Source organism: Bactrocera neohumeralis, unplaced genomic scaffold (genome assembly GCF_024586455.1).
Source record: "Bactrocera neohumeralis isolate Rockhampton unplaced genomic scaffold, APGP_CSIRO_Bneo_wtdbg2-racon-allhic-juicebox.fasta_v2 cluster11, whole genome shotgun sequence".
NCBI lineage: Eukaryota > Metazoa > Arthropoda > Insecta > Diptera > Tephritidae > Bactrocera > Bactrocera neohumeralis.
The window spans coordinates 21,723,485-21,750,550 of NW_026089624.1; the positions used below are offsets into that span (position 1 = coordinate 21,723,485).

General features: G+C 40.7%; 1 protein-coding gene across 15 annotated transcripts in view; it reads right to left on the minus strand.

The window, feature by feature from the left end:
* Positions 1 to 27,066, minus strand: part of LOC126766103 (host cell factor) — a 63,911-nt gene that overhangs the window by 16,573 nt on the left and 20,272 nt on the right. For 4 of the 15 annotated variants that reach the window (XM_050483902.1, XM_050483897.1, XM_050483900.1 and 1 more), the window contains exons 2-8: positions 11,497 to 11,703; positions 11,261 to 11,431; positions 10,881 to 11,190; positions 10,612 to 10,823; positions 4,663 to 4,851; positions 4,456 to 4,607; positions 1,736 to 4,313 (exon numbers count right to left, since the gene is read on the minus strand). In XM_050483902.1, coding sequence (XP_050339859.1) covers positions 1,758 to 4,313; positions 4,456 to 4,607; positions 4,663 to 4,851; positions 10,612 to 10,823; positions 10,881 to 11,190; positions 11,261 to 11,431; positions 11,497 to 11,656 — 3,750 coding nt within the window. In that variant the 5' untranslated portion in view covers positions 11,657 to 11,703 and the 3' untranslated portion in view covers positions 1,736 to 1,757. Of the gene's footprint in view, positions 1 to 1,723; positions 4,314 to 4,455; positions 4,608 to 4,662; positions 4,852 to 10,611; positions 10,824 to 10,880; positions 11,191 to 11,260; positions 11,432 to 11,496; positions 11,779 to 27,066 lie in introns of those variants that run through there. The other 11 variants (XM_050483889.1, XM_050483890.1, XM_050483891.1 and 8 more) reach the window with 6 other exon arrangements.

The window sequence follows — 27,066 nt, forward strand, 5'->3', positions numbered from 1 at the left end:
ATTCTTTACTATTCTCCTCTAATATCAAATTTGTATTTTTTCGAAAAGTTTTTGGCAAAATTATATTAACACGGAATTGGTATTTTTTCTTTTCTACGAAGCTGAAGTTTTCCAGGATATGCGGTAATATAATATTTTCTTTTGTCTTCGATTCGCCATTTCTTTGCTTGCTAATGCTCTCTTGTCAAAGAAAGTACATGTAAAAGCAAACAAAAGTTATGGAGTTGAATTCGGGTAAGAGAGTATTCTTGTACCATTGAAGTGGTATAGCAGCTGTCATCAGTTTTTTTTTTGCATATATTAGATTAGTTTTACTATTGTGAATTCAAATGACAAATGAAAACGCAAATTTAGTTTTCGTTGTATTTTTAAAACTTAAAATTAATAATAGCAATTTAAAGAAAACAAAAATAAAGGGTTACTGCAACGTTTTATAACGCAAAAAAAAATTCTTCACTAATGCACCATTACGTATGAGTCAGAAAAAATGTTAGTGCAGGGTTGCAAAGCAAGTCTATCTGATTATGTTAGTGCAGGGTTGCAAAGCAAGTCTATGTGATTATGTGAGCACAATAATATTTCAACTGACGGGTCAACCGTTATTGATAACACCGAGATTCAAGACTTCATTGGAAGCAAAATCGCGCTGTAGATTGTAATAGGGACACACAATATAAAGAGTAAGTAATTCTAAAGGTGCTTTAGCGATTTTAACTTTTTGATATAATTAAAATACTATGGTATGGAAGAGTATATGTACAGTTTCCTGAACTGTGCGGAACCGCGCTACCGCAGTGCACTTGAAGTTCAGTCCCACGACAATCTGGTCTACGAAATCGGAACGGAAACAAATTTTTATCTGGCCAAGGACTGGCTACTCGGCAGTTTTCCTCCAAATTATTTCTGAGACTTTCTCTGTCGCTACAACAAGAACAACTTGTGAGTAACCAAAATTGAAGTCTCTAAAATTAAGTGGATTTATTTAAACCTAAAATTGAGGAGTCAAGACTAGTTGCAACGGTTTAATATTTCATTTATTATTAGAATAACTTAATCTTTTACGCAGGAAGATACGAGAATTAAAGTACAAGTAAGATTAAAAAGAATAGGGCGGGTTATTTTTCGATTTGTTAAGTTTACAGTAAAAGTTATTCCCAAATGACATTTTAATTCTGAAAACATATATGAATCTTCAAGGAATGATGATGATCCTCGCAATGATGTTCGGTTGGAACTGGATAAACATAAGCAGCTATTACTTTTAAAAGTTTTTTTTTTCCAAATGTCTGTCAAGTCAAGTCAAAACCCTATTTAATGATGCTATATTTTTCCTTCACTAAATAAAATAATTCACTGATAAAATAAAATCTTTAAATTTGTCGTTTTTGCATCAACACGTAAGTCTTTAAACTTATGATAAATTTATAGTTCTTCAGCTATTTCCATTTTTTTTCATTCTACTATTTAAAAAAAAATGAGTGTGTGTTTTTTTATTTCCAAATATCCTGATATAAGTAGATCTATAATAGCCCTATAAGTATATTTGGAACTAAGCAAAAGTAGGACTAAAGAGTGCTAAATGGCAAATAAAAAAAGTTTTAAAAAAGGAGATGCTACTGTTTTTTGGAATTTGAAATCAAGAAAATACAAGCTTTACACATAAACGTAGCATTACAGATAAACAATTTCAGTATAAACCTAACAAAAACACATTTTTACAAACCTGTAATGCAAGTGGTCTTTCCGAAGTTATTCCTTTATTTACTTAAACATTTTTGTGTATATACTGTTTGTATGTGGGGAGATTCTGAGTTGATGACTACCGCATTGGGGACGCGCATGCATTCAATTGCAAACTCAGGTTTCCTTCTCGTGCTTACACGAATATTTGTAGAATCTCTTGTTTCATTTAAAGAGGTAATGCCGACTTCTTCAAAATCTTCATACATTTCTACTACTTGGTTTTGGTTATAATTCAACTCGAGAGTTTCTGCCTCGCAATCAATATCTTCGGAGTTAGTGTCAATGGTTTTTCCAAATACGTCTGTTGCACCATCTAATTGTTCAATTATATCGTCCATAGTATCACCCTCAGTGTAATTAGAATCTGTTAGTGCTGTTATAGCAACTGTCGGTTCATTTGACCCATTACTATTGATGTGTGTCGCAAAACCGACTTGTGAATTTGTTGTCCCCATTATATTTTTAGATGCTAATGTAATCGAACGTTGCAAAGTATTTCCTCCGCTATTATTTACGCCAGTTGTATTTAAAATATTAACAAATCCTTTATTAGCTATGGTTGTGTTAGCGGGTAACACGACTAATTTGCTTCCTGTGTTGCCAGCTATACCGCTTGTAACAATGGTCTGAGGTTGAGTATGCCCTGAGCTTGATCCAACGATCGTAACAGTTTTGGTTAGCCCAGTTATATTGGGATTTGCAGCCATTTGAACTGTTACTGCTTTACCTCCCAATGTTATTGTTTTTTGATGTATATTTGCAGCCTGCACATTGATTTTTTGCTGATGTTGTTGACCCGTAAGATGTTGCTGAGACAATTGCGTTGTCGCTGAAGGCAATGTTAGAGTAATTGGGCGTCCTGTTGTGCTTGTAACTCCACGTATCATTTTAACACCACTCTGAGTAGCTACCACATTTCTATGCGCTACAGCTGTAGCTGTTGTCGATGTAGAACCTACTATTGAAACAATGTTGCATGCACCTGCTTGAGACACCACATTTGATGTCGATATGGTTCGTAAAGCTGAACCAGTAGTAACAATTATGATCTGTTGATTGGTTAACTGATGTCCCTGTTTGTTAGTGATAACAAATGCTGGTTTGCCGGCAACATTTGAAGATACCTTCCCCACTTGTAGTATATTTGAATTTTTCATAATTAATTTACCACCACTAACGGTGTGCGGGGAAACCAATTTAACAAGATTACCAGATACTATTGGTTTTTGCTGTCCGGTGGACACATTAGTTGCTATAGATGTTATGCAATTTGCATTGGTACCAGCGCCAACAGTAGCAATAAACTGTTGCTGTGTTTGTGAAACAACATTGCTAACTACTGTTTGTGAAGCTGTCACTATTTGTCCTGTTGCTGTCTGTTGCGTACCTACAGTTGGTGCGCCTGCGGTGTTAGTATTTTTCAAATTAATTTTCGGAAGGGTTTGCACGGCTACTCCGCCTGTGCTAGTTTTTACTAACTGAAACTGTACATTTGTTCCCAATGTTAAAGGCTTTTGCAATATATATTGTTTGCCACCAATTGTGGTAGCAGTACCTATGGACGTTCCTGAATTAGCAATAGCAGTGTTTTGTACCTGTCCAGTCATGTTAGCGCTCGTATTTTGAGCGGTTTTCAATATGGTAGTTGTATTTCCTGAAGCTTGTGTAGTAGCTAAACGTAAAGTCTGACCAGCATTTCCTGACACAATGCGAACAGTATTCGTCTGAGCTGTTGTTGTTACAGGAGTAGACGCAGCACTTACAACACGTAAACTATTAGTACCAGCATTCACCTGTGTACACGATATTGCAGCCGATCCTGTGGCAATTGGTGCAGTTATAGCAGAAGTTCGAGATACAACCGTATTCGGTCGGTATTTTTGCAATATGGTTGTTATGTTATTATTGATCATTGATACACTTGGTTGTTGTTGGGACACATTTACTAAAGTTGCTGATATGACCCCTCCACTACCGCTAACAGGGGTGCTGGAATTTACAATTGCCGGTGCTGCCGCATTTATTATGCGTGGCGTCGGCATAGTATTCTCTACAATGCTCGGAGACGAAGCTAAAATTTTTGCATTGATTTGACTGATTTGTTGAGATTGCTGAACTTGTTGTGCTATGTAAATAGTTGAACCCTGCATATGAGGTTGTTGCTGCGGCTGATGCGTTTGTGGCTGCGCCTGTTGCTGTATAAGAGCATTGGTAGATACTTTGACAGTAGATTGTTGCAAAGTAACAGTGGGTAGGGCTGTATTATAAATCTTCTGATGCTTGTTCGATGACATTGTTGGTGAGGGTTGTATTGACGTTGTCATTCCATTAACGGGATTTTGACTGCTGGGCACTGTCGTAGCACAAGCACTAGGAGCATATGAAGGTGTTACCACTTTAGCAGCCATAGTTACAGGTTCGATTTTTTGTGTTTGTAACTCATAGGCTGTAGCAAAAGTAGTAGCGGTCCAACACAGTTCCAATGCATGGGTGGAAGCACGCACCAAACCAACTTTAACGGCATAAAGTGGTTTAGTGACCTCAAGATACCACAGATCTTTGCAGCAAACCTAAAAGTAAATTAAACAAAATCTACACGTCATATATGGAATCATTACGAGTTAGCTCAAATAAGCTGAATATAATAATAATTTTAGTACTAATTGTACTATGTTTTTAAATGAACAACAGTTTATCTAATATTCAGCTCACCCTAACCTGGTTGTTCCATGCTTTACGATACCCATCACGACCAGACCACACATACAGACGGCTTTGAATACCTACTGCACAGTGGCCAGCCCTAGCTCGTGGTACATCTTCATCAACCGAGTCGACAGTTACATTTTCCCAAGTCATTGAATCTGTAGCAGACATTGCTTGAAAAACCTGATTAAATGTAATTGTAAACCAATTTACCCAAATTGAGAACTGCGAGAGTATTTGTGCATTTCCATTCTCTTTCGGTTGTTGATTTAGAATCATTTATAAGTAAAGGTACCCATCCCCCAAAAACATACATTTTATTGCAAATCATTGTGGCGCTATGTAAGGATCTGGGTAACGGTGCGGGACCACGTGTTCGTGGCTTTGACCATGTCATAGAATCTATAAATTAAAAAACACAATATGTCAAACAAAATACTTATATTATATATGGCAACTCTGTGTGTGTTAAGTATGGTTTTTTTCGCTCGTGATATTTTATTATTATTAAAATAATTTTTGTAAATTAATTAACTCTGACTGACTAAATTAATAGAGTAAAATATCGTGTTGTGTATACATACAATTTTTAATCAATCTGATTATCAACATGCCACCTAAAAAGCTAATTGTAAACAACACATGTGGTAGCTGTTCTGAAAACGTGAGAAAAAACACTAAAGGATTGAGATGCTCTCTGTGCCAGAAGTGGTTTCATTCCAGATGTCTGAACCTGAGTAATGCTGAATTTGACGCAATAGCAACAAACATCAACGTAAATCGTATCTTATGGAGGTGTCTGGAATGCAATGATTTGGAGGTTAGTGTAAGACATTCTGATGACTCGGAAGATGAAAGTGAGAATGACAACGTTGATAGACTTGAAAAAGTCCTAAATAAACAATTTGAAGAATTTTCCAAAAAATTTAATGACAATCTTGAAAACTTTAAATCATCTATTAGTAAAAGTATCACCGGGTTAAAAAAAGAAGTTAAAGCGCTCGCCAAGCAACATGCCATCACCGATAAAAAATGCACGAGTCTGAGTGACCGTATCGCAACTATTGAAAAGAATTTATGCTCCTACAATCTCATCATCATCACCATCTTCTCCTGAGGACATCATAAAAGAAATTAATGATCGTAAGAAGCGTGGGTCAAACGTCATCGCTCTTGGAATTTCAGAGTCAACCAAAGCTACTGGCATCGACCGACTGGAAGATGATAAAGTATCACTCTCATCTGTATTATCGGATGAATTATCTGCTAAATTAACTGGATTCAAAATCCGAAGACTTGGACGTCAGACACCTAACCGTACACGTCCTCTGCTTATAGAGACCCAGTCAATTGCTGATGCCAGAGAAATCTTTAAACTAAACCAGAGTGAGAGCTCTCAGGTTAGATTCAAACCAGACCTAACCCCTGCACAACAGACTCACCTTAATGATTTACGCTCTAAATTAAACACTCTCAACAAGAATGGTGACACATATAAAACCATCAAGTATATCCATGGCATACCGCAGAGAGTTAACAAAAATTTTCGCCCGCTCAGTGAAAAGGAAGAAACCCGAAGCTCTTCAAGTGTACTATCAAAACAAGCGGGGGCTTCGAACAAAACTAAATAAATTTTTCACAGCGTCTGCCGTCAGTAATATCGGCCTCATTTGTATTACTGAATCATGGCTACACCCATCGATACACGATGGCGAACTAATCGACAGCACTTACACAATTTTTAGGCACGATAGGGATCCAGTTTTGTCCTGTCTAGAACGAGGTGGTGGAATATTTATCGCAGTCAAACGCCACTTTCAAGCTGAACTAATACAAATTGATCAACATAACCTAGAGCTCGTCTTTGTCAACGTAAAAGGTGCTTCCCATGATATCATTGTTGGCTGTGTCTACATGCCACCTCTCTCAAACTTTGATTCCTATACTAATCTACTCACTCTGCTCTCTTTTATAAATGATAAATTTAAAAATGCTAAACTATTACTTGTAGGCGACTTCAATTTGCCTAGTAGTGTCCCCCGTGCGGACTGTGAAAGTATTCTCCAAGATGGTTTAGCCTTACTTGATTGCACTCAAGTAAACAACACAAGCAACTGTGACAACACTTTTCTGGATCTCTGTTACAGCAATATTGAAACTAGTGTTGATAAAACCCTATCATTTGTTGAAGAGGACAAATATCATCCGGCTCTCTCTATCAGTCTTAATTTTCGACCTAATCTTACATCACCGAGTTCACCTACTTACTCCTTTAAGAAAGCCGATTATCATAATCTCAACGTTTTTTATCACCAGGTTAACTGGGTAGGAATGTATGAAACAGACACTATCGACAATGCAATTGCTTGGTTTTATAACAAGCTAGAGGAAGGCATCACCCTATATGTGCCTGTACATAAGAATTATGTCAGTAATTACCCCAATTGGTTCTCTTTTGAGCTTATCAACAGAATTAAGCTCAAAAATGCGGCTCACTCACAATACAAGAACTCTAATAATCAACGAGATTACGCTCGCTTCAGCATGTTAAGGCGTGAGTGCAAAACTTTAAGTATTGAATGCTACAGAAAATATGTTGACAAAATAGAGAACATGGTTCAGTCTGACACAAGTGCGTTCTGGAAGTTCATCAAGGATAAGAAGTACAATAGTGTGAACATTCCATCCGAAATGTCATGGCTTGATCAATCTGCCACCACTGGTGAATCAATCAGTAACCTGTTTGCATCATACTTTAAAACAACATTCACTGACGATAACAATAATGATCGAATTGACAAAAATACAGTGATCAAGGGCCCAAAAACCAACATCGCTCATCTGGAAATCAAATGCGAAGATGTTCTCAATCAATTACTCAAACTGAACCCTAACAAAGGCGCTGGACCTGACGGTATACCTAATGTTTTCCTTAGAAACTGCGCTACTGTGCTCTATGAGCCTATCACTCACATATTCAATAGATCTTTGCAGCTTGGCACCTTCCCTAGCGCATGGAAGCTGTCGTATGTCAGTCCAATCTTCAAAATTGGCCAGAGAACTGATGTTTCCAACTACAGGCCTATATGCATTCAATCAGCGTTGGCAAAACTATTTGAAAAGCTGGTCCTCACTCAACTTACTGCTGCCTTTAAAGATATCATCACGACAAGACAGCACGGATTCACAGGTGGCAGATCAACCACGTCCAATCTTTTTTCATACACTAATTTCCTACTCAACACTTTGAATGATGGTCTCAAAGTTCACTCCATATATACTGACTTTAGCAAAGCCTTTGATCGTGTAAATCACAGAATTCTTGTTTCTAAGCTTCAAGTCTACGGAGTCGACGGTTGTGCCTTGGATTGGTTTTATTCTTACCTGGTAAACAGATCCCTGCAAGTTGATGGATACTTGTCTGAGGAATATAAAGTTACATCTGGAGTGCCACAGGGACCCCACTTAGGACCTCTGCTTTTCAACATCTTTGTCAATGATATTGGCAAAAATCTCCTGTCAGAATACCTGCTCTACGGGGATGACCTAAAGATCTACAGAACCATCAAAAATGAGATTGATGTCCAGCTGCTTCAAGATGACATTGACAAACTCTCGGACTGGTGTACTAAAAACAATATTGCCACCAGTTATAATCTAAATGGTCACAACCTGCAAGAAGTTCCCGACATCAAAGACCTGGGCATCATCATAGACAACAAACTCACTTACTCGAAGCATATAGACAAGATCACACTCCAAGCTTTCAAGGTTCTTGGATTAGTCACGAGAACAGGCAAAGAGTTTCGCAATCCCTACACATTGATATGTCTATATCGCCAACTGGTTCTACCCATACTTGAGTACGGCACTGTAGTCTGGTCTCCTCACACTTATGTCTCAATCAACAGATTGGAGAAGGTCCAAAATAAATTCTGTAAGTCTCTATCCTTTCATACAACCTTGAGGTCGCAGGTACTCTCCACTGACGATATTCGTTCACGCTATAAAATCAACAGCCTAGCTACACGTCGTCAAGTCGCTGACCTAGTCTTTTACTTTAAGGTTGCTAACAACCTAATTGATGCCCCAGAGATTCTTGGTAGTTTTGAGTTTGCTCCTACGGCATTCTCGCTGAGACATTCACGGAAACTTAAAACAACAAAGACACAGAAAAGCTACGTCTTCCACGGACCTCACAAAAGGATTGCTAACCATGTAAATTCACTTCACCAGAACATCGATTTCTATGGAGGCTCCCTCAGTTCATTCATCAATAATATAAAGAACAAACTCCTTCCATACCATTAATTTGATCACTGTAATACAATTGCCCATATTATTATATATTTTTTTTTCTCTTTATTCTTTTACTTATAAAAGTAACTGTTGTATATTGCCGATTGGCGTTAATTTGTTAAATAAATAAATAAATATGATAAGTCCATGACTTATATTTCTTTAGAAATTGTAAACAAAATACTGACAATGCAAATTATAACGTTTAAATATTTGAGAAATGTACTTCCGCCTCACTAATTGTAAAATTGAAGTTATCCACTATTAATATTAAGACGTGTTATTTTAAATTAAATATCTGTTTTAACGGAGCTAAATTAAAACTACTAATTTAATTTTAGTTTAGCAAAAAAAATAAACTCTTTAACTTTTAAGATAAGTTTAAACGCATTTAATTTATAATTCCAGGATATTGATTTCAAAAGAGGTCATTAGAAATATACAGTGGACAAAAGTCTACATACAACTCCTATTTTCTTTGAAAAACATTTTAGAAAAATGTGTTGATACAGTTTTATTCTAATCTTTTTTCTAATAACAGTAAACTTTAAAAATCCACTACCTAATATAAAATAACAACTTTATGGAAAAACTCGCAAATTGTGTTGACAAGTGTTCACAGTGCACCGAAGCTAAATACCCTTCACAGGTGCATTTCTGTTAGTAACTATGGGTTCAGTTTGTATGGAAGCTATATGCTATAGTTAACCGATCTGATCAATTTCTTCGGAGTTTATATTGTTGCTTTAGAAAATAATATATACCAAATTTCGTAAATATATCTTGTCAAATGTGAAAGTTTTCCATCCAAGAAATTGATTCCGATCGTTCAGTTTGTATGGCAGCTATATGCTATAGTTAACCGATCTGAACAATTTCTTCGGAGATTACATTGTTGCCTTAGAAAATAACATATACCGAATTTCGTGAATATATCTTGTCAAATGTGAAAGTTTTCCATCCAAGAACTTGATTCCGATCGTTCAGTTTGTATGGCAGCTATATGCTATAGTTAACCGATCTGAACAATTTCTTCGGAGATTACATTGTTGCCTTAGAAAATAACATATACCGAATTTCGTAAATATATCTTGTCAAATGTGAAAGTTTTCCATCCAAGAACTTGATTCCGATCGTTCAGTTTGTATGGCAGCTATATGCTATAGTTAACCGATCTGAACAATTTCTTCGGAGATTACATTGTTGCCTTAGAAAATAACATATACCGAATTTCGTGAATATATCTTGTCAAATGTGAAAGTTTTCCATACAAGCATTTGATTCCGATCGTTCAGTTTGTATGGCAGCTATATGTTATAGTGCTCCGATATCGACCGTTCCGACAAATGAGCAGCTTCTTGAAGAGAAAATGACGTTTGCAAAATTTCAAAACGATATCTTAAAAACTGAGGGACTAGTTCGTATATATACAGACAGACAGACGGACATGGCTAAATCGACTCAGCACGACATACTGATCATTTATATATATACTTTATAGGGTTTCTGACGATTCCTTCTTGGTGTTACAAACTTCGTGACAAACTTAATATACCCTGTTCAGGGTATAAAAATATATTAGTTCTGTGCGAAAACTTTACAAAATGCTAGTTATTACTATGTTTTAGTATTTAGTTGGGTCCATATTGGCAGTTAAAACTGCTTGAAGACGTCGTGGCATTGATTCTGCTAAATGCGTTCTTTAAGTATAGCAAAGCTAGAAATATGATGCTTTCTAATTCTACGCTTCTCAGTAATACATGTTTCTAAAAACTTTTTGTACTCTCATATCAATGAAAATAGGGGCGAATGTAGACATCGTCCGCCACTGTATATTAGTAGCAAAATAACAATTATACATACCAACTTCCAAGAGCCACAAATCACCTAGGCGACAACCACTCATTCCACCATAAATCAATAAATGTAGTTTATTGGATTTTTTGCTTGTAAATGCTACGCCAGTATGAGACTCCCGTGGAGGTGGGCTTTCTCCATATGTTTTTGGCATAATCCATTTGCCGTTATGACTGTGTACTCCACGGGTTTCCAAAATGTATAAATCGTTTAGATACCTAAGTAATAAAATAACAGATTACTAAAGCCAAAATAATTTATTTACAATGACTTACTTAGGTATGTTGTTTTTAGGATCATCAGATTCGTTAGCTAAGCCGCCAAAAAGAAATATACGATCCCCTACTATGGTGAAACTGTGGCCTAGACGTGGACATGGAGCTGGCATGTTATCCGGCAATTCAGGCTGCATTTTACGCCATTCCCATTTTGTTGCTTGCAACTCATAAAGTTCATTAGAATATTTTCCATATTCAATCATGCCACCAAAAACAAACATACGAGTACCCACAACAACAAAACCATATGCGGCACAACCTGGTGGAACTTCACCACGCATTGCCGGTACAAACCATTGATTGGTAACTAAAACATGGGGTTAATAAAATAGTTTAGTTATAAAGAAAAATTCAACTTTATCAAAATATACACAAACCAGAATTATAAACATGAAGTTCGTCTACAATGCCTTCATTCCCTCCACCAAACACGACCATTAATTCTTTTATGTTGATGGCTCGATGTCCATGTCTTGGACGTGGCTGAGGTCCAGAAGGATTACTTAGCCGTTTCCAACAAAACTTATTAGCATTATTAATATTCGTACCTGAAATACAATTTTTCTTCAGAAGTGTAATTTAATTTTACTTTTTGCGTTCAAACCAAACTTACGGTCTTCATCATAATTGTCCATTTGAATTTCCATATTACCCAAAGTTGAACCGTTTATGTTCGTATGAGCCCGAACTGCAGACATATCTTGTATTGTTTCATTTTCGGTATTATTGGTAGTAGACATATCGCTGGTGCTTATAAAGTCAGAAGATTCCATATTGTAGGGTTGATAGTTATATTATTTTTATAACCTAAAAGCTGCTTCTTTAAAACATGTTGCAAGTGAAGAATATATTTATGACTAATTCATTTGTTAAATAATAGAATATACGTTTTTATCTGAAAATTGATAGTAGAATATCACTTAAGTAAAAATTTAAAATCTATAAACAGCGTGCACTTTTTTCTTGTAAGCGAAAGAAAAAAAGAGGCCACAGCAGCCGGTTCCACGTTACCGGAAATTACCCAGATTTTTTTCGGCCATGGGCTATCTCACACAGATTGTATCGATAAGTAGTAAGTGACGTTAGCCATCCTTGGATCAGGGTTGCTTAACCTCTGATTCGTGCTGATATTGTGTTCAACTCGAACCCGGAGAAAATTTCCAATCTCCTCAGTGAGGTATATACATATAATGGATGGATTCATCTTAATGCCTGTTCTGACCTTAAGACTCGTAAACAATGAACCACAAGTTATGTGGCCTAATGCTGGCAAGGCACAAACAAACGCCTCTATGGAGGTGCAATTAGCACCTACTTCGCAACTCACGAGTTCAACGAAGGACCTCCACTGCCCCAAAGAGCTCAACTAAACAGCATGACTACCAGTCTGATCAGATCCGGCGCCACACATCATCTCGGTCCACTCCGCCTGCTGTTTAACCACACGCAACTTCGTTCTAGATACTAAAGCTCATTAGACCCACTCAATTAAAACCTTCTGTGGTTGTTGTAACGACAGAAAACATCTCTATGGGAATTTGGAGTTATGCTGCTTGTCATTGACCAACAGTACTTAAAAAGTGGAATTTATGAACTTTAGAACAAAATAAAGTCAACGATAAATTGCCACAATTAACTAGACAGTCAAATCCGTAGTTTCCGGAATGTGCTGAGTGCCGAAATTTTGTTAATGATTTACTACCGGTGATCCAAGTAGAGGTACTTTTTTCCATAGCCTTTTTTATAATTCATGCGAGACTCATGTCAAACTGTCATGTTATTTTGGTTCAGTATTGTTTATCATTTCATAACGGAAAGACTGAACAACTTTATTACTAAAATTCAAATTTCATTCAGCGATGAGGCTCATTTCTTGCTAAATCCAATTCTATAAGTTACCCATATTATAAATTAGAGGAACCTCATTAACTCTCGCATAACCATTCTAACCCCGAATTCGTCAGATGATATTACAAACAGTGATGTGAGAGCCAAGCCTCGAGTGCGACGACTGTTTGTTTGATGACAGGAGATATTTTGCCTTGCCCTCGTTCACAACCAGACCCTTACGCTTTTCTTTCCTATCCAGTCTGGAAACAGCAGAGCTAATGTCGCGGTTGTTCAGGCCAATGATATCAATATCATCTTTCCTTTGCACTTTTAAAGAAGATTCTATTCAGCTCTGCAGCTCGGATTATTTTCTATAGGAGTAGATGGAAGAAGTCACACGATAGTAAGTCGACCTGTGAGGTCCTTCCAGATCCTGGCGGAGCTTTTGGTATTGTTCAACGTCAGTTTACACAGCCGTACTAGTTTTTCGGGGGATTCCAAATTCAGACATCGCGGCATAGAGGCAGCTCCTTTTCGTGCTGTCCGAACAGTTTTGAAATCGACGAACAGTTGGTGTGTGTCAATCCTGTTTTAGCATTTTTTTCTAAATTTGGGGCATAGTGAATATCTGGTCAGTTGTGGATTTTCCAGGCCTGAACCAGGCCCATTTGGGTATGTTTCATCATGGAGGTTGAATTTACTAACAATTGGGCCAAAGATACCTTCTTTGCCCACCCTGGCGTTAAGGTCGCCAACACGATTTAGAAATCATAGAAGATAGCCTTGGTCCCATTGTTCTCTTCTTACGTCAAGGCGAGGGCGCAAATCAGCGATATGTTGGAGAACTTCGCTTTGATGCGCACTGTGGCCAGACGTTCATCTACAGGGATGAATGTCAGAACTCGGCGACGATGCCATTCTCAAGATTAACCCCATACCGAATTTGCGCTTCTTTATATAGTGCGGTAGTCATATAAAGCCCCATGGACCTACTCGTCTCAATGCTTGCCCCGTCGATCGAACTTTTTGACCGGCGGTGATGTCAGCCTTTACCCTCAGGAGGACATCAACCAGCTGGGCAGCGGCACCTTCCCAAACAAAGGGCGAACATTTCAGGATCATGCCTTTAACTCGTAACTTAACACGTTTGCAGAGGTCGTCACGACCTCTCTCACAGGGGATCTCTCATCCGAAGCTGTGAAACGATCACAGCGGGACGAGCTGTAGGAATTGATAAGCGATTCGAAAATTTGCACAATGAATCACGAAGCTCTCACCAGAACAATGCGGAATTGTAAAAGCTCACCTTATATTTCCACGGCTAGTCATGGTCTGAAATAGTATAACTTGGCGACCTCAACTAACAGAAGTTAAATATTGAATTAAATTATAACCTCTGAGATAGAGAGTTCGCTGGAGAGGGTAAGTGATGCTTTCCGCCTTCCTAGAAATCGAAGGTGCTTTTGAGAACACGTCTCACAAGAGTGTAGCCAGAGCACTGGGGAAAAGGAATGTGGCAGCACCGGTGCGCTGATTGATAGAGGCCGTACTGCGTACCAAAATTGCTGAAATCACAGTAGGAGATACAAGGATTAGTCTTGGCACAACAAGAAACTGCCCACAAGGGACGTGTTATCCCCCCTGCTATGGAGTCTTGTCGTGGACAGCCTTCTAGTACTGCTAGCCGGCAATGGGATCCGCTGCCAAGCGTACACGGACGGCATTGTAATTATAGCCAGAGGCAAATTTGAGAACACTCTCTGCGACCTGCTACAAAGAGGTTTAAAGCTGACAAAAGAGTGGAGTAGTGGGGTTGAGTTGAACATCAACCCCTTCAAGATGACCATTGTCCGGTTCACGAGACGTAGGTCTCGGTCTCAGGAACTTTACACTTGCGGGCAGAGAGATAGAGATGACCAACGTTGTTAAATATCTTGGTCTCACGCAGTGTTGACCTGACCTTGGTCAAGGCGACAAAAGCATTAATGGTGCGGAATCGGATGCTGGGAAAATCCTGGGGCTGCAAGCTAAGGATTGTTAAGTGGTCGTACACCATGATTGCACGATCGATAATCACGTACGGGGCGGTGGCCTGGGCCTCAAAAGCCTCGCAGACTTCGGTAGGGCTCCAACTATCGAAGCTGCAACGACCAGCTCGTGTCTGCATGTCGGGTGCAATGCGCACTTGTCTGATGGCAGCACTTGAAGTCATGTTTGAACTCACACCGCTTCATTTGGTGATCGATCAAGTAGTCAAGCACACTTTTCTGCAAATAACGGCAGATGAGTGTGACAGAGGCAAGGTAATCTCGTCCCAGAAGATGAAGTGGCAATATACCATTAGCCCTTCTCCTGAGGGACAGCATTATCAAAAAGGTTAGCTTCACGAAGATGTTCAAGGTTACCCTTGGCGGCAAGGATGTGTGGAACGATTCCACTCTCGGGCTGCTGCTGAGGAATAGCACGATCAAGTGGTGCACTGACGGCTCGAAAACGTCGGAGAAGTGCAGTGCGAAGTTTTCCGAGCATTTTCAAGATAAAGGTCTTTGCCATAAGTCGATGCATAGAGATAAACCTCCAACGCAACTATCGCAATGAGCGGATAACCATACGTAGCGATAGACAAGCGGCACTAAGAGCGATCTCCTCCTACGAGATCACATCCTTACTGGTGCAGGAGTGCAGAGAACGACTGAATAGCCTAGCGGAACGTAACCACGAGCACCTCTTCTGGGTGCCCGGTCACAGAGGTATAGCCGGTAAGGAACTGGCTGACGAGCTCGCCTGCTCCGCAGCTTCCACCAACATGGTAGGACCCGAACCCTTTACTGGAGTGGGTCCCCATATAATAAAGGAGTTGCTCCGCAAGGAAGAAGGAGTAGGCAGAGAAAGGCATTGGCAACAAATGCATGGCATACGACGTGCCAAGTTGCGAATGGGGGGGTACAACCACAGCAGGTTTAAATTTGCAATGAACCTCCCTAGGGACAAACTCAGTCTACTGGTCGCATTTTATCTCAGCCACTGCAAGCTGAATATGCATTTACATAACATGGGCCTATCCTCCTGCGTAAACTGCCGGTTCTGCGATATTTAATCTTTTAACTATGAATAAACTACTATGATCAAATTGAAAGGTGAATTTTGTCCATTTCATCTTCTTCAAAGTAATCCCTTCTCGCGGCAATACACTTAAGACAACGAATTTTCCAGTCATCACAGCACTGGGAAAAATCCCCCGTCATGATGGCCATCAGAGCCTTCTTCGATTTAGCTTTTATATCCTCAATTGAGTCAAAACGGTGTCCTTGGAGTGATCTTGTGAATTTGCTGAATAGCCAGAAATTACACGAAAGTAAATCAGGCAAATACGGTGGTTGCAGCACGATATTAGTTGCAAAGTGGCGAAGTGATCACGAATAACCCATGCAGTATGAGATGCTGAATTATCGCACTTCTTTGTTCAATATTTCATTAACATAGCAAAGATCGAAGAATTCATTTTTAGAGCCTCACAAAACGACGAGTATCTCAAATACTAAGGAATATTTTGACGTGAAATTTAGCATAAATATCACTAACAGTACTAAGAAATTACAGAAAAAATATTGTCGAATCGAAAAACATAAAAATATAAATTAAAAACTTTTCAATTTGATCACAGTAGTATATATAAATTATATTGATAGTTGTACCTGAATAAGAAAAGGTTGAAGAATCATGATTTGAAATGAGTGCACAACAGCTGACAAATATTCCTGAATTGCACAGAACAATGCAAACTACTACTAACTCGCATCAGCCCTTGCCCCGTCCATCGCATTTCTTGGACGGCGGTGATGTCAGCCTTCACTTTAACGAGGAAATCAACGAACTGGGCAGCGGCACCTTCCCGATTAAGGGACCGGACATTCCAGGTGCATGTCCTTAAAACGTTATCCTTAGTGCGTTTGCAACGGTTATCATCAAAAAAGGGGTCTCTCATCCAAGATTTTTTACGCTTTTTCATTGTAGTGTTTTCTACGTGGCGGGATACTTGGTCAAAGACCGGAAGTCGTGAGCTGCTTGAGCCGTATGTAAAAGAATCGTTTCTGGCCACTACCAAGTAAATGGCAACCAGAGAACTTTCTTCGCTTGTGTGAACTTCTACACATGACTCCATCCTATATACAGTTATGTGAAAAATAATAAGGACAGGGATGCATAAAAACTAAACAAGAATAAAACTGAAGCAATTCATCCGCCAGTTAATGGCAATTTTTATCATTCCTAATTTATAAAAACAGATTCTATTAGACAAATGCAAAGTATTTGCACACATTTGGTAAAAAAGCAATTTTGTTCTTAACAAAGTCCGCAGGCAGTTGTGCGATTTAATAAGGACAGCGTGCTATTTAAAAACAATAACGAAAATTACTAGAACGTGGTTTTTGCCGAGATAAGACAAAAGTTATATTTTTAGTTTTAATATCAATCAATTAAAACCTGGTATTTCTTTTTTTTAGCTCAGAAAGCAAAGGATAAGCACTGCGATCCGAAAACTCGAGAACGTATTAAATATTTAGTGAAACAATGAAATTTGTACAGAAAAGTAGCGAATTTACTGAATGCTTCCAAATCACTGGTTGAACAAGCAAAAATGGGTTCCCCAGATTGAAACACGCGGCAGGAAGTCAAAAATAGCATTGTTTGTCAAAAGAATATAGAGTGCTGTGTTAAGAAAAATCCATTTATTTCGTCAGAACATATAAAATATGATTTGAATATTGATGTTGAACCATTAACTAATCATAAAGTACTTATAAAGGTCTGAAGACCGTACAACAAAGGCTTAAGTTTGCTGAAGGACATGTTCTTTGGCCTAAATAACAATGACGTAAGATTTTCGGGTTTGACGAAACAAAAGTCAACTTATTTAATTCTGATTGAGGTATTCATTATGTAAAAAGACCGATAATGCAGCCTATAACCCTAAGTATACTATAAAGACCGTTAAACATGTTGGCGGGAACATTATGGTTTGGGGATCGTTTTCATATAATTGTCTGGGCTCACTGCATAAGATACAGGGGACTATGAAGGCAACGGATTATGTGGCAATACTACAAGAATTTATGCTATAGAACGCTGAAGACAATATGCCACTTAGGTGGATATTTATGTAGAAGAACGACCCTAAAAACACGGCAAAGTGTACAAAAGATTGGTTTAGGGTCAATAATAGAGTGGCCACAGCAGTCCACGGATCTTAAATCCATTGAGAATTTGTGGAATACAGTGAAAGCGTCGTTAGGAGAAAATTTTAACTTATTTAAAATTCATGGAATGCAATTCCGGTTTTCGTCTGCCTAAACCTAGTTGAATCTATGCCGAAGCGGTGTCAATAAGTTTTAAACAGATATTGTTTTTCAAAAAAATATTTAACTACTTAGAAATTGATATTACAATTGAAGGAAACCGAGTTACTTTTTTTTATTTAATATGGTATTTTTTATAGTAAACTACGAAGTGTCCTTATTTTTTTCACATATTAATATCGTAAATTTGAGAACAAATGCAAATAATAGGTTGTCAAAAAAGTCTTGCAGTATTTTTACTGATTTTTTTTTTTATTGAAATTGAAATGAATTTTTGATGATGCCGGTCTCTTTCGACCAATTCAGCGATTTTATCGCAATTTTCGACGACAGGCCTTCCGGAGCGTGGCGCATCTTCGACCACCTCTACACCGGAACGAAAACGTAGAAGCCATCGTTGTGCGGTGGAAATGGAAACTGTATCGGGTCCATAAACTGCACAAATTTTATTGGCGGCTTGAGATGCATTTTTGCCTTTATCGTAGTAGTACTGTAAAATATGCCGTATTTTCTCTTTATTTTGCTCCATGTTTGCGACGCTATAACTCACGAACGACTTAAAAGAAACGAAATCAATCAAACACGTGTTAGCGCGTGAAATGAGCTTTTCAGAAAGGTTTAGCATGACCCGATGCGACGAATAAAGCTAGAACTACGCGCTTTCAGCGCCAACTAGCGAAAATACCGCAAGAGTTTTTTGACAACCTATTAAAATACAAGAGTTTGCAACAAAACAACTTATTTTTACTTTGTTTTCATTTAATTTGAACAATTAATTGCCGTTGATTCCCCTACATTTCTAGATAAACATTTATTTTATTATCTGCATACCACTGTCCTTATTATTTTTCACATAACTAAACCCATAGCTTTGAAGAAAAATTACTGCTCTACATAAATGCAATTTTTCATTTTTTAAATCCTTTTTGATTTTGTTTTTATATACAACGTGCGTTCTAAAGTAAGCAGGAAAAAAAACAGAACAAATGGTTTTTTCGGCCAAACCAATTTATTTTATTCAAAATAGTCCCCTTCTCCTTCAATACAGCTTTTTTCACGATCCAAAAGCATGTTGAACGAGTGTTTTAGCTCGTTGGCCGGTATGGCCGCCAGTATGCCTCTGCCAATGGTAGGCACCTTGTCGCGGTGCAGGGGCTTAAACTGCAACACAGTACGGCATCTCCCAACCATCAGGGGCGATGCTACACAGCATTTCTCCTGGGGGCTGGCAGAGGCTGCATGTGTGCAGCGACCAAGAGCTACCACCTCCTAATCCAGGGTGTTATGCGACTCCCGTTTGGATCCCATTGGATGATTTGCAGCCAGGAGGTAAATTCGGCTGTATTCGAACGGAGCCTTCCCAACACCGGGCCGCCTTGGGAAGTAACGGTGGCCTTACCGCGTCAAAGGGCTCTGGCACGGCGGACCTTTCAGTTTCCCCTTCAATAAGAATAGACCGGGAGGATCACACCACGGGCCAAACGGTCGTACGAAGAAGATGAACAACAACAAAAACAACAACAAACAAAACTCAACAACAGCAACAAAGACAACAACCGAAGCAGCAGCATCAACAACAACAGTGCACGGCTGCACAAGCACCGCGAGCAAGAGTGGACCGGGAGCTAGACGAAAGTTTAGCTTCCTGCGAGCACTCTTTGAGGAGCACGCGCGTGACGACGACGACATGCCCTCTTGCAGCGGCACTCAACGTAGTGCGTCCATCGCGACCACTGCGTACCGCGCGAACGCCGCCCCCACAACCCCCTCGAGCAGGATCGACTGCGGAGAGGAGGGTGGTTTCACGAAAGTGGAATCAAGGAGCGAGCGCAAAAGGAGACGGCAACGAGGGAACATCTCATGTACCCCGTAGCCAGGACGCCCAGGAGGTCACGATGACCCACGAAGAGCGGGAATGAGTGGAGCCTCAGATTCCTTCAGGACGGCATGACACCGGAGTCAGCTGAAAAGCGGGCTCTGAGTAGGAGCAGGAGGAGCAACACCTCTCCTAAAAATGCATAGCGCGCAGGTGCCAACGGTTCGTCTGCAACAAGACGCAGGAATCAGAGGCGGCGCCGAGCCAAAGCAGCCTTGTCAGAGGGACGAAGCGAAATTAGGCCGGCACCCCAAGAGGCACGAACGGAGAAAAGGAAGAGCGGCCAAATAACTCCTCAGGAGCCACCTAGGTCCAAGAAGATCAGAGAGGACAAACCACAGGAGGCCAGAGGAAAAAGCGCCAACCCCAACCAGCAGACGACAAGAGCCGTAAGCCGGAAGTACTCAGAGGCCGTGAAGAGCATTCGGATGGCAGTGGTGCCCCGCAACTACCCGGCGGAGGCCCTAGGGTCGGAACAGCAGACGTCCCTCCAGAACTGCCTAGTGAAAGCCTTGTTCGTGGGCGACGAGTATACCGGCGCCTTTAATGGCATCTTTTTCAAGGGCGGTATACTGCTGGTAAACTGCCAGGATGAGAAGTCGGCCACCTGGCTAACGGAGACCACGCCAAGGCTAGTGGGTTGGAATGGCCCGGCCCTGTGTGTTAAGAGAGGCGAGGATATACCACAACTGCACAGTATGGCGGTATTCTTCCCCAGAAGCGCGGACGAAAATTACGACTTCGCGCTTGGTTTAGTGAAAAACCAAAACGTGGGCTTAAGAACCACGGCGTGGAAGGTAGTATCTAGTAGTGTTGTGGGTTCAGGGTGGAACCTCAACATAACGGTAGATGACGAATCCTACAAATATATAAGGCAGAAGAGATTCAAGCTAAACTTCCGCTTCGGCAGGGTGGTAATGAGGCCATGGAGGCCAAAAGCTACGCCGACGACGGAGAAAAAACCCGCGACGGGGATGACCGCAGCTCCGGCTTCATCCGCAGCCAGCTCAGCAGGGCAGGAGGCGACTGCCGCTGTGGTTGCGGGGGAGCGGCACGAGTCCCCCAACGACCTCATTCCGGCCGAGAGGGCTGTGACCACTGCCGTGGATGAAAACAGGAGCAATGAGCTCCCTAAGGAGCAAGAAGGCATGCTGCCATCCACCCAAGAGCTCCTGGAAGGGCTGGATATGCAGGTTGATGAGGAGATCGGGGACGAGGACCTGTCTCTCATCGAACCCATACTATAAGCTCCGGCGCCGGCATAGAAGTTGCTCAGGTGAACCTACATCACGCATCGGCAGCCTCGGCTGTCATCGTGAAAAGGTTCATCTCGGATAACCTGGGCATCCTCTTGATCCAAGAGCCTTTCGTAGTTAAAGGAGAGGTAAGAGGCCTCAACACGAGAGGAAGCAAGGTAATCTGGGACCCCGCTCTTGTGTAGTCGTTAGAGCCGATATAGACTTTTTCTGTATTTCAGAATTTCTAACGCAAAATCTGGTGGCGGTACAGGTGAGGGACAAGGAAGGTTCGAACTTCGTCCTCTCATCCGCATACTTCTCGGGGGAGACGGCCACAGCACCCCCCCATCGATACTTAATCTGGTGGAGTGTTGCAGAACCAATAAACTTCCCCTGACCTTGGGATGCGATGCCAATGCGCATAGCACGGACTGCAACGTGAGGGGTGAGTCACTTCTAGAATTTATAATTAGTCATAATATAAACATAGAGAATATAGGCTGTGAGCCCACTTTTGTGACTAGTGTTCGCAGGGAGGTCCTGGACATTACCCTGAGCAACGATGACATGATTGGGCTGATCTCACAGTGGCGGGTGTCAAAAGAACCCTCATTGTCAGATCACAGGATCATTCGGTTTGCTCTGAGGGTAGAAGTCGAGGACAAACCTCCGACACGCAACCCTAGAAATACGAATTGGGGTATCTACAAAGAAACCCTAAACATAAACATAAGCAGAGTGAGGGAGGCAGATTGTAGATCCACCACAATTGGACTGGAGAGCAGACTAAGTGCAATAAACCAGTCCATTATGGACGCCTATCATTGTGCTTGTCCACTGAAAGCGACCACCAGTAAACAAACGTGCCACTGGTGGTCTAGTAAACTCTCAGCTCTCAGACAAAAGGTGCGAAGGCTGTTTAATAAAGCCAAGCGCACAGGCAGCTGGGAAGAATACAAACGGCACCTGACAATCTACAATAAGGAGATCAGGCTTGCCAAGATAAACAGTTTCAGGAAATTCTGTGACATCCCTAAAGAGACAGGACGGGACCTATACGACTAGCGCGGAGGAGAGGGCAGAAACACTCTTACAGGCGCACTTCCCGGAGACGGTTCAAGCCGACCTAACTCCAGCATCGGACAAACGCAGGCCGGACCGCTCAGACTGGCTGACTGCAAAGAATTTGTTCACTGCGGACTCAGTCAGATGGGCACTGGCCTCCTTCTCAATCTATAAGTCGCCGGGAGTGGACGGCGTCTTCCCGGCCCTCTTGCAGCAAGGTATGGATACTCTCCTGCCACACCTGCTAGGGCTGATGAGAGACAGCCTGGCAATGTCGTATATGCCTGAGCCATGGGGAATTGCAAAAGTAATCTTCATCCCCAAAGTAGGGAGGAGAGACTATTCGCTAGTCAAATCATTCCGGCCTATAAGTCTCACATCCTTCATGCTAAAGGGGATGGAGAAAGTAGTAGATAACCACATTCGATCGGAAGCGCTGAAGAACGCACCCCTACATGCCAGGCAACATGCGTACAGAGCGGGCAGATCCACAAACACTGCTCTGTACCAACTCACGTCTGAGCTGCAAGACTCGCTGGATAACGGCGAGGTTGCGATCTGCGCCTTCCTAGACATTGAGGGTGCCTTTGACAATGCGTCTCACCCTAGCGTGATCAAGGCACTTAAGAGAAGGAACGTTACCACTTCAATATGCAGATGGATAGAAGCCCTTCTGCATACCAGGGTAGCGGAGACGACGGTGGGGGAAAGCAAGATTCGTCTTGGCACCACAAGGGGCTGCCCACAGGGAGGAGTACTATCCCCTCTGCTTTGGAGCTTGGTAGTAGACGAACTCCTCGTGTTGCTCGCCAGCAATGGAATCCGCTGTCAAGGGTACACGGATGACATCGTCATAATGGCGAGAGGCAGATTTGTAAACACTCTCTGTGACATTGTCCAAAGGGGCTTAAACCTGGCGAAAGGATGGTGCAACACGGTAGGGCTGAACATCAACCCAGCAAAAACTACCGTGGTCCCATTCACTAGGCGGAGATCTCTTCCGGGCCTGAGGTCCCTAACAATAGGAGGCACAGAGGTAGAAATGTCGAAAGAGGTCAATTTCCTTGGCCTCACTTTAGACTCATCACTACGGTGGAGTAGGCATTTGGACTTAACGCTGTCCAAAGCAACTAGAGCACTTATGGTATGCAGACGCCTGGCCGGCAGATCATGGGGCTGTAAGCAAGGAATCATTAGATGGCTGTATACCATGATAGTAAGGCCTATTATCACCTATGGAGCGGTGGCTTGGGCCACCAAAGCAGCTCAGTCTTCGGTGATCCGAAGACTATCAAAGCTGCAAAGACTTGCCTGTGTCTGTGCTTCGGGGGCAATGCGCACATGCCCCACTGTGGCACTGGAAGTCATATTGGAGCTCACACCGCTGCACCAGGTGATAAAACAAGCAGCAAACCACACCATGCTGCTAATATCAGCAGAAGGCTGCGGTAGAGGAAAGTTAATTTCCTCCAGACAGATGGACAAACTGGCGGAAAGCACACCGCTAGTCCTCCTCCCAAAGGACGCCACAACGAAGAAAATAAACTTCACAAGAAATTTCAAAGTTACTCTCGGCAGCAAGACGGAGTGGAGCGATTCCACGCTGGAAAGGCTGCTGGAAGACAGCACCATTCAGTGGTACACTGATGGCTCAAAAACACCGGAGGGTATTGGGGCAGGTATTGCGGGACCGCGTACTAAGCTGTCCATACCAATGGGCTGCTTCCCAAGTATCTTCCAGGCTGAAGTTTTTGCCATAGGTCAGTGCGCTGAAGTCAACCTCAGCCGCAACTATCGCAACCAGCATATAGCTATTCTCAATGATAGCCAAGCGGCACTAAAGGCGATTTTATCATATGAGATCAAATCGCTTTTAGTTGAGGAATGCATAGAAAGGCTAAACCGCCTGTCCTTGTGCAACCGGGTGCACCTAATTTGGGTGCCAGGGCACAAAGGAATAGAAGGAAAAGAGAAGGCCGACGAACTGGCCCGCGCTGCGGCAGCGTCCAAGGTGATGGGACCAGAACCATACATAGCGGTAGGATCCCACACTTTTAGCACCAGCACACCTAATCCTGGATTGCACTGCAATCTGTGGCAAAAGGCTTAAGGCCTTGGATTCCATATATATCAGCAGGGATCACATCACCTCAGTAGCGCCCGGCAAACTCCTAGAGCTATTCAGGCTGCTGGGACTCTGGGAAGACATGTGATATCGTAGAGGGCACAATAGACCCTAGGTCGCGGTGCATTACCTCATAACATTTATCTATCTATCTATCTATGCCTGTGCAAGCCTTTTGAATGCTCTCTACATTTACATAACGCTTTCCTTTCATAACAGGTGAATACGGGGAGTGGTTAATGGTTAAAATGTGGTTTTTGGTCAAATAATCGTCCTTCGAATGTTGGATTCTGAGCAATTTTCAGCCGTCAGTCAACACCTTTCGTAAGCCCAAATGTTTGGTCAAAGTGCGATAAATCGATGTTTCGGAGAGATCAATTTCATTTATATGAATTTCAATGATGATTTCGGTTAATTTTTGATTAATTCACGCACAGTTTCGATGGAATTTCCGGTGATCACAGATTTTGATTGGTCCACATGTTGATCGTCATTTATGTTCTCGCGACCACTTTGAAAACGTTGAAACCACTCGTGCATTCTGCTACGGGATAGATAATCATCGCCATAAATTTGTTTCATTAATTGAAACGTTTCGGTAAAAGTTTTACCAATTTTAAAACCAAATTGAATGTTGGCTCTTTTTCGAAGCTCATTTTCGCACCGACAACACAAACATACTGAGACTTAAAACGCAATAACTTCACTTCCAATGAATGATGAAATGTCATGAAATTTTCACTGGATCGATAAAGATAGATTCTAAAGCACCAGTCGACGTATAGATGGCGCCACCAGGGGGCGCTAGATTCAAAAAGTTTGGGACACACCTTGTATCTTTAAGTTTTTTTCATTGATGTTTGACTATGTATATTTCGTTAACGTTTAGGTTCTTCAGATTAGGAAAATATACGTATATAAATTAAGAATATATACAGTGACTCACAGAAGTATTTTGCATAAACCTTATCATTGCTTTTATTAAAATTTTCAGTGGTTAAAGTAGGAGCTTTCATTTATTTAAATGCGTATGTTTATTTATCCAAATATTCTTTCGTTTTCAAATCTGCTAGTTGGTGCGGATTTTGTTTGGTTTTCTATATTTCGATAAGATTATGGTTGCTTGTACATATTAGAATTGAATTTAGTTGTAGTTGCATTTATTTCGATTGTGATCGTGCTTTCGTGCTTTCGTGAATTCCACATTTATCTGCCCCAAAAATTAACGATGAACTTAGAGCAGAGTTTCGCACCAAAATGTCAAATGAAACAGTGCGGGAAAGTGCATAAAAATAACATGCTGCAAGCAAAAAACTACTTACATAGGTTATAAATAAATAAAAGAGATTCTTGTTCGCTAATACCTATTAAATTAAAAGTTTTGACTTTTGGAAAACTGTTATATTTAGTGACGAAAGCAAATATAACATTTTTGGATCGAATGGTCGTCGTATAGTCCGGCGGAAACCAAATCACGAATTAAATATCAAATTTGTCAAAGCAACTATTAAGCACGGCGGTGGTTCCGTCATGGTGTGGGGCTGCATGTCAGCTCAGGGAGTCGGGAATCTCATTTTTATAGACGGGACAATGAGTAAGCATCTTTATTTGTTCATTCTCAAGGAAAAATTACATTCCAGTGCTGAAAAAATGGGCATGTCAAAAAAATAGTTTTTATTTCAAGACGACAATGATCCGAAACATACAGCCTACGACGTTGAAATGTGGATCCCTTTCAACGCAAAACATCTTTCAACACCGCCACAAAGCCCCGACATCAATACAATTGCAAATCTTTGGACCAATCTAGAAAAAAAGTACGGAATTACCAAATTTCATCAAAAGAGTTTTAAAAGAGAAATGGGACAAGATACGCACCGATTTTTGCCGAAAGTTGACAGAATCAATGCCAAGACGTTTGGAAGCTATCTGTAAAAATAATGGCTTTCATACGAAATGCTAAGTAATTTTTACTTATGGTCACAACTACTACTCATAAGCAAAATACTTTTGTGAGCTAAAAATTCTGAATATTTCTAAGTTTTTTTAAGTTTTTAATGAAAAATTAAATAATTTTTAAGTTTTCATTATGAATTATTGAAGTATAAACTTTTTATATTAGAAATTATTTAAAAGTACAGAAACACTAAGTTTTAGTTAATAATATCCACATGCAAAATACTTTTGTAATACACTGTACATATATAGAGTAGGACTTGGGTAAAGCCTTACGACTGTAACCGCTCACCCTAAAGCATGACTATACCACAATTTACATCACGTTACATCCCATATATACTATATATATATTTTTTTTCTTAACGTATATGTATATTAGGGCGGGTCGATTTAAAAATCGCCCATTGCTCTATGAAAATCATATTCTAGGGATCAAAATAAGATACTTTGCCGAAGGAACCGTACCTCTAAAACGAATTTTGATGTCCGCCAATTTGGTTCGAACTTTTTGGTAGGGGCAAATTTTGAAAAATCCCACTTTGACCCATTTAGAGTGCTCTAATCGAGTCCAAACCGACCGACCCCCACTAACTTTGGACGGCCGATCCACCCATGCCAGTGGCACACCCCTTGGAACTCCCCTGGGGGGTTCCCCATACAATCATTTCAAAAAATCACCATTTTTGGTGATTTACATGAAAAAATCAGCTAAATTGCTATGTTTTTTCTTTAT